At 34.9% G+C, this 11,507-nt stretch overlaps 1 protein-coding gene across 1 annotated transcript in view; it reads right to left on the minus strand.

The window, feature by feature from the left end:
• Positions 1-2,511: 2,511 nt before the first annotated feature.
• LOC134845747 (uncharacterized) overlaps positions 2,512-11,507 on the minus strand; it is a 12,516-nt gene continuing 3,520 nt past the window's right edge. Inside the window, exons 4-9 of the mRNA XM_063862808.1 lie at positions 10,514-10,597; positions 10,154-10,214; positions 9,585-9,706; positions 4,376-4,561; positions 3,225-3,681; positions 2,512-2,753 (exon numbers count right to left, since the gene is read on the minus strand). Coding sequence (XP_063718878.1) covers positions 2,692-2,753; positions 3,225-3,681; positions 4,376-4,561; positions 9,585-9,706; positions 10,154-10,214; positions 10,514-10,597 — 972 coding nt within the window. The 3' untranslated portion in view covers positions 2,512-2,691. The remainder of the gene's footprint in view (positions 2,754-3,224; positions 3,682-4,375; positions 4,562-9,584; positions 9,707-10,153; positions 10,215-10,513; positions 10,598-11,507) is intronic.

An 11,507-nucleotide genomic window follows, 5' to 3' on the forward strand; every position in this document is an offset into this window, starting at 1 on the left:
ATTGAGAGCATTGAAGCGAGTTGCCTACTGAAACTATTAAAACAAAAATTCTACATTCCGCAAAAGATTCATATAACTTCCGTAAAAACTTAATTTTACGTTTCGTTGCAAACGATATTCAGCACCTGGAATTATGCTTCGATGATTTAATTTTTTGACTTAACTCGTTTTACTTAAAAAAATGAGTGCATTGCTTCTTTATTTTGTAATTTACTTCAACTCTTTTTGTTAGTTTGTCAAATATTTTGGTTCAGTTAACCTCCACGTAGATGAACTTTGTTTTTGTTGTTAGAGCTATCTTGTGCCCATCGGCCGCCTTCCTCGGATGAAAGTTAAAGGTATATCATATTAAACATCGGTGCCTTCCAATAACTTTTCCAGGAGAATGTCAAAGCTGATCTTTTAACATCTATTGCTGCTTATGTTCTAGTTTTGAATTAAAGAGTACCTGCCAAAAGCACATCGGCTTTAGGACATCTGATCTTTGTTCAGTGTAATGTGTTATGCAACCAATTTCAATTCAACTTTTCAACCGACATTAACTTTTAACTAGCCAAGATACCTTTTAACCTTCCGTCTTTTAGTCTAGTCTTAGCTTAAAACTTTACTAAGTTTTTAGAAGAGAACCCATCGTTTTACCGAGTCTTAAACTAGTTTTAGTTTAATTCCAACCCTTACGTAAGCCATTTAGAATTTTCTTACCCTGTCTATTTTCACTTCTTAACACCAGCTATCCACAAAAAAAAGTTTAACAACACTCTAGCTGTAGCTATTGAATTGAGTAGTCTCCATGCTTTCGTGAAAAATACGGAAATTTGGGTCATGCCATACTCAATTTCTGGCATTCATTTTAACGATTAAAAAAATTATTAAACACTTATTTGAGAAGTTACAAACTATCTCACTGTAACGCTTGCTATATCGAGAAAAAAATTAAGAAAAGGTTAACAGATGCGAAAAATTGGGGAAAATTTTCAGATTTTAGATTTCGGGACTAATTTACATGAAAACAAAAATAAGGAAAATTTTTTGAGTTTGTAAAACTTGGGATTTTTTCTTATTTGACCAGATAGCATCGAAACTTATAAAATTGTGTAAAGAGAGAAACTAAGGTCAAAATACAAAATAAAACTATCGCAAACTATAGATTAAATTTTTTTTTGAAAAACAAGTAAGACGAGGGAAATATCCGCCTTTCATTTTTTCAAGATCGAGATTGAAAAGGTGTTAGACTCAAGACGCAAACTCCCTGATTGGGGCTCTATGATTCTCGACGAACATCGTAAACAGTGCTTTGATATTACGTTAAACTTTTTGATTTGGTTGATGCTCGTTAAACGGATCGAAATCCCGCTCAAATTTTGCTCAAATTTTTTCGGTTTGAGCAATTTTCCAGCAGGATTTGAGCGGTTTGGGCAATTTTTTTGTCAAAAAACTGCTCAAACAGCTCAAATCTTGCTTTAAAGAACCACTCAAAAGCAGCTCATTCCTTGCGGTGGTTTTTGAACGGTTTTTCACGCAAGATTTGAGCGGTTTTTGAGCGGTTTAATAAAAAAAAGCGAGTAAACCATCAAAAGGCCTGGAAAAGGCAATGTTACACTACCCGGGTCGAGGCTGTGGTTTTATGATCAGACAGTCGCGACCAAAATTTGTGATTTCCCCTTTTTGCGGACCGAGGTAATGTGTCCGCGTTCGGCGGGACCGAAGGAAAGTTAACCGCGACCAGCTCGACCAAAAGAAAGTTAACTGCGACCGGCGCGACCGAAAGAAAGTTAGTCGCAGCGGTCGAAAAATTGGTCGCGACAGTCGAAAAATTAGTCGCGGCCTGGTCAAAAAATTAGTCGCGGCGGTCGACAAATTAGTCGCGGCATAGTCAAAAAATAAGTCGCGGCGGTCAAAAACTTAGTCGCGGCGGGCGACAAATTAGTCGCAGCATAGTCGATAACTAAGTCGCGGCGGTCGAAAAATGAGTCGCAGCCTGGTCAAAAAATTATTCGCGGCGGTCAAAAAATTAGTAGCGGCGGTCGAAAAGTTAGTCGCGGCGGTCGAAAAAATAGTCGAGATTTAGTCAAAAATCTTGAGCGGTTTATCAAAAAAAAAAACGCGCAAGATTTGAACGGTTTTTGAGAGCGATTATCTATAAAAAAAACGTTCAAATATTGTGCGGTTTTTGAGCGTTTTTTTTTTGAGAAACCGCTCAAACCGCTCATTACGAAGAAAGATTTCGAGCGCAGTTGTCTGAAAAAACCGCTCAAACTGCTCATATCTTGCTTCAATTTAGGTGAAAAATCTCGACTCGGGTAAGAATGGTTCGAAAAGTCAATTCAGTTGCTAGTTTTTTGTTTTATACTTAAAAAAAATTCTAATTGATGAATACAGGGGGTCGCATCATAGCGTTTTCGTAAAATATGAAACCTCAATTTGATCAATAATCAATTCCTAATGAAATATCATCAGTTATTAAACAATATTTTAAAAAAGAAACATTTCTCCAAAAAAAAACATTGGATCTACAACCGGCCTTGAAACCAACACTGTTGTTTAGCTCATGAAAACAGTTTGACTACACTACTATTTCTCACAACATATATCAGTCTTCATGAGATAATTTACCACTAAAGCTAATTTGATAAACATCAGCATTTATAAATTGTTCTTCGAAACTCGGCGGCATTGATTTTTTCCCTTGCTCTAGTCTTCTTTGAGCATACCAATCAAAGAAGAAACTTGAATTCTGATTGCTCTCAATTTATCTGAAAGAAAAAAAAGAAAGGTGATATCGCGGAAAAAAATAGTTGCTAGTAAAAATTACTTTTTCCAAAAAAAATTTCGTTCAGTTTAAAAATCATGAGTTTTTTTTTAAATTTTTCTATTTTGGGATTTTTAATCGGATAAAGTGTTGTGACTCAAATCAAAGAAAACTTCGCGCCCGGTATAATTTTTGAGTAAAAACCTACATTTTTTCAATGTAATTTTTTTGGGCAGTTTGTTTTTTTTTAAAAAAGTTTCTTAGAAAAGACGCCAGTTATTATAAACTGATAATACAACATATTTACATGCAGTTTTGCTAAACATATCAGTTTTTGCTCATTTTTTTTGCTCGCTTAACTTTTTTATAAACAACGTTTTATCCATTTCCAGTGAATCAAAAATCTGAAATTCAACTTCGACCTAGTGAAACTTTTTTAAAATAGTTTTTGAAAAAAAAAAAAAATATATAATACCGTCTAAATGAGCGCTTTGATTTATCGAATTTCCGGTGAGAAACTGTCCGGACCAGTCTCCGCCGTTGATGGACAAGAGCGCGTTTTCCGAGTGTCTTCGGAAATTGCCGACTCGAGTCGGTTTTTGCCGACTGTTTGAGTTCGGACTGGTCGAGTTTGATATACTGTTTCTCGGCGCATGCGTTGCCGTTTGACGACTGTTTGTTCTTCTGTTTGAAAGATCTAACGATGTCAAGACGTCATTCGCTTCTTCGGTTTGAGACTCCGAGAGGATCTCGTTGTTAAGTCCGACCGGGTTTCGGATTTCTTTGCTGGATTGGCTGTGTTTTCGGATCTCGTGTTTGATGGTTTCGGCAACTTGGAAGTTACTTATTGGGTCATAAGAGAGCATGTCTTCTTGTCGGTTGTGAAGAAACTGGCCCATAATGGCGGAGAAATACAGAAAACTCATCAGTATCTAAGTTTAAAAAAAAATTAGTTAAGCATGACATTAGAACCTGATTTAGACCTTTTAACAGTTAAAATTAAAACTTCAAGTTCTGCTTCTGTTAGCATTTTTAAGGATCACTTCACTTAAACGACGGATAATCTTACTCATGACTCATTACTCCATCCTTCTTTATTTTTAATTCAAGAAAGCAAGCGCAAAAAAAAACATATTTTTGATGTAAGTTTACCAAAAAAGTCCACAACTCCATCTTCGCCTATTTTTTGAATTGTTTGCCTATGGCGCGCAAACGTTGGCGAAAAAGTGTCGAAACAGTTTTTTGAGTTTCCTGGGAGAGCAGGGAAAATCAGTTTGGTCGACGTACAAAAAAAAGACAAAAAGTTATCGAAGGCCTAGATCAGCAAAAAAGGCGTTCTTGGGCACTGTTTAGAAATTGTTGACCAAAAACGCTTTTTAGACGCGCGCTCCCTTTTAAAATTAATATATATTGGCACCCAAGGCGCCTTTAGAAAAGTTTTAGGTTCAGTCAGACAAAAATTGATATCCCAAAGTAGTACAAAGGTGGGGGGGGGGGGAGCTTTGGGTCGAATCCCCCTGAGGTGGATGGCGTTAAGTACAAAAGATTCCTGCGTTATGAAATAATTCATCTTAAAATGTTACGTAAAATTTGCTGTGAAAGTTATATAACTATTACGTAACTGACCTCAATACTGGACACGAGGTATGAGTACCATTGGACAGGATGAACTCCAGAGGATCCGCAGAGGGTGGCACTTGAAATGGAGTAGAATGTGAGTTGGAGGAAGACGTCGGCAGTCCACAGTTCACTCGAGTTCGAGTAGGAGTCGATGCCGTGGAACCCGGTGAATGCACGGATATCGTCTTTGGCCTGCTCATAAATAAGGAAAACAGCTGAAAAATCTTGCAAAACGAATGCAAAGTTTCGTTTTTTTTGCCAGCAAATGAAATGAGAAACTTGCTTTTTTGCGTATGGAATGGAAGTTATGCAAGAATATTGAAATGGAATGCAAATCTTGCAAGAATACAGCTAGAAGAATGCAAAACCTTGCTGATTTCTTGTTGCGTATGCAATGCAAATCTTGCGTGAGCCTCGCAAATTAAAGCAAATCTTGACTTGTTTGTTTTTGTTGTTTTCAGCAGTTGTTTGTTTTTGTTGTTTTCAGTGTATTAGCTGAGCTCATAACTGAAAAACTGCCTAGAACCATACCCGACATGATTTACTGAAGAATAGGTATAGGTGATGTTCTTTGTTCTTTCAATTTCTTAAGTTGGATCAAAATGAGGGTTTCTAACTTATGTTTTTGAGATAACCAAAGTATGAGATAAATTTCTTGTAAGATGTTGTTTGAAGAATAGAATTAAATCTAACTTGGAGGGCTTCTTCAATCAAATACCAGTAAGCAAGAACTCATCAAATACAGTCCGGCTGACACGCTATTCTTATTTTCATAACACTCATTTAATTCTTTCTTCGAGAGAATTTTAATCAAAATCAAAGATGCCATTTAGCTTGAATTTATACCAGCAAGAGGTTTTAACTCTCGACTGACCCAAACAAGGCGCCACTTACGGTTTCTAGGTCATTCACCCTGTCACCGTTATTTAAACTTATAACTAAAATCACTTATTTTTTTTAACTAAGCCATACATTTATAAGTTATAGCATTTATAACTTAAACTAAGTCCAATTAACCATTAATCCACAAATTAAAGGACTAACATACAAGCTGTTCAACAAACAAAGGGGGTGGGGGTTGTTGACAAGATCCGTTGAATTAGACAAAATATACTTCTCAAATAAAGCGACAAGATATTAAGGCGACAAGACATTTAGACGACAAATGTGTATTACCATGCAAAACTACTACAAATACTACAGTCCGCACTTACAAATTATTTTTATTCTGAAAAAAAAAACACTTCTCTAAAAACAAGACACCTGACAAAACTTGAAGTGAACTTTCGAAAATTTGTTCAAAAACATCGATTTTTTTTAGTTTTTCAGAATAGTATTTCATACCAGGCTCAAATAATTCTCGTGGTTTCTTAACGTTATGGTCATCAAACTTGAGTCCTACAAAAAAATTGCTTCAAGTACAGGTTTTCAATTGTTAAAATTTGTCAAACTTGATTGGTTTGCTATCAACGTTTATGCGAACCCAAATTCCTTCCAAGCAACTTTGAATTCCCTGAAATTAAGCATCAGATTTTTACCTTATAAATCGAAAATAATCATGACGGGTGATTTTAATGCGCTGAGTTATGACAATATTAACAGTTCTTCAATGCTTAAGTTAAATGATGCACGTAGCAGCAAACGATTTACCCAACTCAAAGAACAAATTCTTGATTGTTTTGGTTTTGTTGATTTCGTCCTCAAGAATGATTTTTGTGATTATACACATTATGACAAACAATAAAAAAAACTTTTACGCGCATAGATTATGCTTTTTTGAATTTCGAAACAGAGTATGACTCTATGCAAAGCACTCAAATATCAATTTCTGATCATTGCTCCTACACGTTTTTGTTAAGCCATCTAACTTGTATCAGCGCGGCCCTAGTTACTGGAAATTAAAAGAAAAAATTTTAAAAAACAACGCCAGCTTAATTAGTGAAGATCTAAAAAACTTTTCTGAAAATGAATCACCAAGTAGTTACGAAAACTTTAAGCATAATTTTCGTGACCTTCTGAAGTTTATTCAACAGAACAAAAAGCGTGTAGATCAGAAAGAACTTAATATATTGAAGTATCACAAAAATGTTCTCAGAGATTGCATTCACAGCGGAAAAGGTCCGGACACGCGAGTTTGATTGAAAAAAATGATTTCATGCTGGAACATCTTCAAAAAGTTTCCAAGGAAAAAGATTTTTCAGAATGTCTAAAAATTCAGAAAATTCTCAGCTATACTTTTGAGGGTGTGCCCAAATTTTGTAGTCAATGGACCTCAAAGAACACAATTAACTCAACCAAGCGAATTCAAGTGGATCAGACGAATGAAATTTATCATACGGATGAGGACATTCTTCATCAATTTCAAAAGTAATTTTCAAATATATTTTCAAACAGTTCTACAACAGACTCCGATCAACTACTATTGACGTTTTTATCAAAATATAAACTCAAAAATCATGAGAATGATGGCCATAATTACTTTACAGAAGATGAAATTCACTTGGCTATAAACAAATTGAATTTGAAAAGCTCGCCTGGACCAGACGGCCTTACATCTCGGCTATATAAGACTTTCACGGATGAGTTTTGTTCAAATTAGCTAAAGTTTTCTATCATTTTGTTCATGGTGGAAAACTCCCAAACAGTTTTTATTTAGCAATAATCAAACTGCTCCCGAAATCTGAAAATGCCATAGCAGTACCAGATTTTAGCCCCATCAGTCTCATAAATACTGACGCGAAAATTTTTGCCCGTAGAGTCTGTAATAGAATTAAAAAAGACCTTTGTAAAGTTGTAAAAAACCATCAGCACGCGTATTTATCTGAAAGACAAATGCACACAGCAATACGAAAGTTAAAAAAAAGCGATTACTCAACAACGATTGGCTAATCGAGGTTTATGTGCTGTAAAATTAGACTTTTCTAAAGCATTTGACAGAGATGACAGATCACTTCTCATCAAAGTTTTGTAAGGGTTAAACCTTGATGAGTTTTCAGTTAGAGCTATTGAAACTTTGTATTTAGACTCAAAAGCAGTAATTGAGGTACATGGTTTTTTTATCACCCAGCTTCAAAATTCATCGCGGTGTGAGACAAGGTTGCCCTCTTTCCGCATTTTTTTTTCATGGCTTTTATCGAAACCCTTCTTCAATTCAAGCAATCGAATCTACAGAAGCAATTGAAGGTTTCGGGTTATTGTGCCCCAAACTAGTTTTATATGCAGACGACATAACTTGCCTTATCAAAATCCGATGTATTGACAGGTTGTTTCGCTTAATCGATGCATTTTGCAAACAAACTCAAATGATGATTAACATAAGTAAAAGTGATTTGATTTCTATACCTGATTTATCACCCTATAAAACAGTCAAGGAAACAAAAATACTTGGTGTCTTGTTTTACACTTCACAAAAAGTTGAAAATAATGAACTATTATCGAGTTCTTAATTTCAAAAACATCGAGGGTTAATTTCACAAAGTAAATCTTAAGGGTCAATTCATTACCACTGTCAGTTTATGTTCTCCCTAAATTTTTTTCATTTGGCTCGTCATACTACAGTTAACTTGGATACTATTAGTAAATGCCAAGAATCATTAAATGCAGAATTGAAAAAATCAAGCAGACTCGACATAAGGAAAGAAGTTTAATATCACCCCATCTTAGATATTGCGGTAAGGCTTACCATTCCTACAACTCAAACTTTTCAGTCTGGAAATTATCAATTTCTTTGCTTCTGATATATCAGATCAAAATAGTTTGTTACCAACAGATTTTATTTTCCCGAGAAAAATCAAAAATTTGTTGAGAAATACGAACATCTCTGATGAAATAAATTCGAGTGATATTGCAATAATTTCAAACGTTACCAATAGCCGTTTAATTATAATAATTCGGACAAAATCGCGAGATGTTTATTATTTCTGCATACAAAACTGTAGTTTTCATCGAGCTGCAATTTTTTCGCATTTGTTTTGCTGCAAACCGTTAACTCTGTTCAGAAGAAGAATTGATTCAAATTACAGGCAAAGTTTGGAAAAATTCAATGCTTGATTAATGGGAAAAAACTTTCTTTATTAATTTGCGTACGCTGTTTTTAAAGATCGAGAAAAGCGGTGGTTTTTATTTCTTGAGAATGCCCTGGAATGTTTCAATTGTAATTTAGAATGCGAAACATTCGAACACCTAATTTTCAGTTGTCCTTCGTTACAACCCTCAAGAAACATATTACAGATTAATAAATGGCGTGACGTTTTTGTATCAACCAACATTGCAAGGCTTGAGTATGTTGTTGCGGTTATTTGTGGTGCATATTCAGAAACATCGACGTCATGGATAATCAACTTGCAAACATTTGTGTCATGGGAAGTATGGAAGATAAGAAATTCAAATAGCTCCTTCTGATAAAAACTACAAAGATAGGTTAGACTTCAGCAACAAACCAGGATACCCGGTATCCGGTAAAAGTAATGTCAATTGAACAAAAACTGCTAAGAAGTAGAAGGTAGACATTTCAAGCGTACCAGGCTACTCTGTATCCGGTACTAAAAAATGTATTTTAAGCACAAGTCACAGAAAGAACAAAAAACAGTTTGCCGATCAGGACACCCAGTATCCGTTTGAATAAAAAAAAGTACAAAAACAGTTCAGAAACTATCTAGACGAGCTCTCAACAATTTAGAAGGTGTTTCTTGTGGCAACAATTAGGTTACTAACTCGTTGAGTTAATTCCGATGAATATGATGTTATTTGATGTACATATTGATTATGAAACTCTCAACTAAAAAAATTAATGTACAATTTAAAAAAAAAAGAAATGGTTTATTTCTAACCTAAGATAAGGAATAATAAATTTCTGTACAGAAAAATCGAGAAAACTTGGGGAGATAATCTATTAAACATTTCTATCTAGAAAACGAACCTATGCTGGGTACGGGTTGCAAAATGAAAGCAAATCTCGCAAGAAACTTTCAAAATGAAAGTAAATCTTGCAAAAATCCTGCAACAAAAAAGCAAAAAAAAGGTATTTGCTAGCAAAGATTTTGTGTTAGATATTTTGCCAAAATTTTGAATTTCGAGAAAACTGGAAATTCACGGGTCTAGAAAGTTTTAAGGCTTGTTTCGCTTCACCCCCCCCCCCCCCCTTTCCAGTAAAATATAGCCCCCGCCCAATTTATAAAAATGGTGGGGCTACATATTGGGGTACAGGTGCACTTACAGGTGCTGTCATCATCTCGAGAGTGGTGTAGACACCTGCAAAGAGGAGGGTGGTGGCCATATAGGACTGAAGAAGGAACAGTCCGGTGGCTGTGTGATGCATGAACTGCTTGTACAACTTCACTAAAACAAACTCAGGAACTTAACCAGAACAAAACCTCTAAGACGTTTTTTTGCCTCTATTTAAGCCCTTCTGACAACTAATACACCAAAAAAAAAGAAAAATTCAAGGACTAACTACTGAGTGGGATTACAGGGTACGATATGAAGACCAATTATGTTTAGATGGCGTCGTTAGTTCGCATACAATTTTCTTAAAAGATGATCTCACTTTGCGAACCAGAGGTCTACAAGAGCAAAGGAGGAAAATATTTTAGTATCAAAGGCTAGCGCGGAAACACTAAAATGTTGTTCGAGTCATTTGCTTACCAAAAAACTGAAGTTTAACAAAAACAAATCTTGAGAAAAATTTATCTAATATTTTCTTTACGGTTTGAAGAAAGTGTCAAAACTTTAATATCAACAGGAAGATGCATTATTTCCAAATTGATTTAAAGGCTCAGTCCCTACCTGAAGTGATCACAATAAATATTAAATTGAGTCCCTGGAACAGCATCATCAGCACCTTCGTCTAGGCAAACATCAATTATTCAAACACTTAGAAACCTTGTCGGAACATTGGTACTTAGAAAAACTTGAAAAAACAAAAATTGGATAACTTCGAAGAGCAATTTACAGAGTCAAATCACTATATTACGTAAAATTTCCGTTCGGCCAGTTTGTTGAGTTGTGACTTCCAAAAAAAAAGATTTCAAAGTTACAAAAACTCGATCTTTTTTGATAATTTTTTTTTTACTTTTGAGAAAAGTTTCTTAAGAATTGAGCAAAATTTTCAAATTGATGAATATATCAATTGGTGATATAATATACCACAGTGTCGTCTGAGTTTTTGTTGGCGTGGTCTTCGTGGAAGACAGAAGTCTCCACCAGAGTAATGATCAACAAGACAAGACTCTAAACAACACAAGTCACCTATAGCTGAGCACAGAAATGTCCGGCAGTGTTAATTTTTGCAATGAAAGTTTTTGAAAAACAAAAAAAAAAAACTTCATATTTTGTTGTACATATTCAGCCTTTTGTTTGAGGAGGGGGCAAAAAGGCTATAAAATGAAACTATTTTGAACTAATTTACATCATATTTTAGCTACTCTTAACATTTTAACTATTTTGGTGAAAACAATTTTTGTTCCGATTTCTGAAGAAATGCAGAATATTTTTCTTTGGGTGGTTTTATGTTAGTTCTTTGTTGTTTTTGATAGTGACCGTTTTATATCAGCTGGTAAGATTGCTACTGCTTCGATTAAAAAATTATCTAATACATTTTGTTCCGACTTTCGAAAAAAAACGGAATAGTTATGATTGTGGGTTGTGGGTGGTTTTTTAATCAGTAAATTTTCGGCGATCAAAATAATAGTTTTTAACAATTTTGTTTACCACAATGATGAGATTACATTATTTACTTGAAACCAAATTTCAAAAAAAAATACCGATTATTTTTTGCAAAGTTTTGGGCGTTGAAAAATTGCCATTTCGGCTATGCTCTGGATTCACTGTTGTGCGCTTTGATGATTTTATTAATGCTGCTGAAAACGTAGTTCGAATTATTCATGCATGACTAATTATCCCTCAGAAAAAATTGTTTCAAATTCAATTGAGGCTAAGAATAAGGTAGCTTTAATTCCCCACGACCCAAGTTTTCACACATGATATTGTCCAAAATGTATGGTTTTTCAATATTTTCTTTTCACAAATGCTATTCGATATGGGTTAAGGGGAACTCTGAACATTCAAAGCTCTGCCCTGATATATGAGCAGTCTCATTTGTTTTTCTACTGGGGTAACTGAGCGAAGAGTGAGTGCTTCT

Source organism: Symsagittifera roscoffensis, chromosome 5 (assembly GCF_963678635.1).
Source record: "Symsagittifera roscoffensis chromosome 5, txSymRosc1.1, whole genome shotgun sequence".
NCBI classification, from domain to species: domain Eukaryota; kingdom Metazoa; phylum Xenacoelomorpha; order Acoela; family Convolutidae; genus Symsagittifera; species Symsagittifera roscoffensis.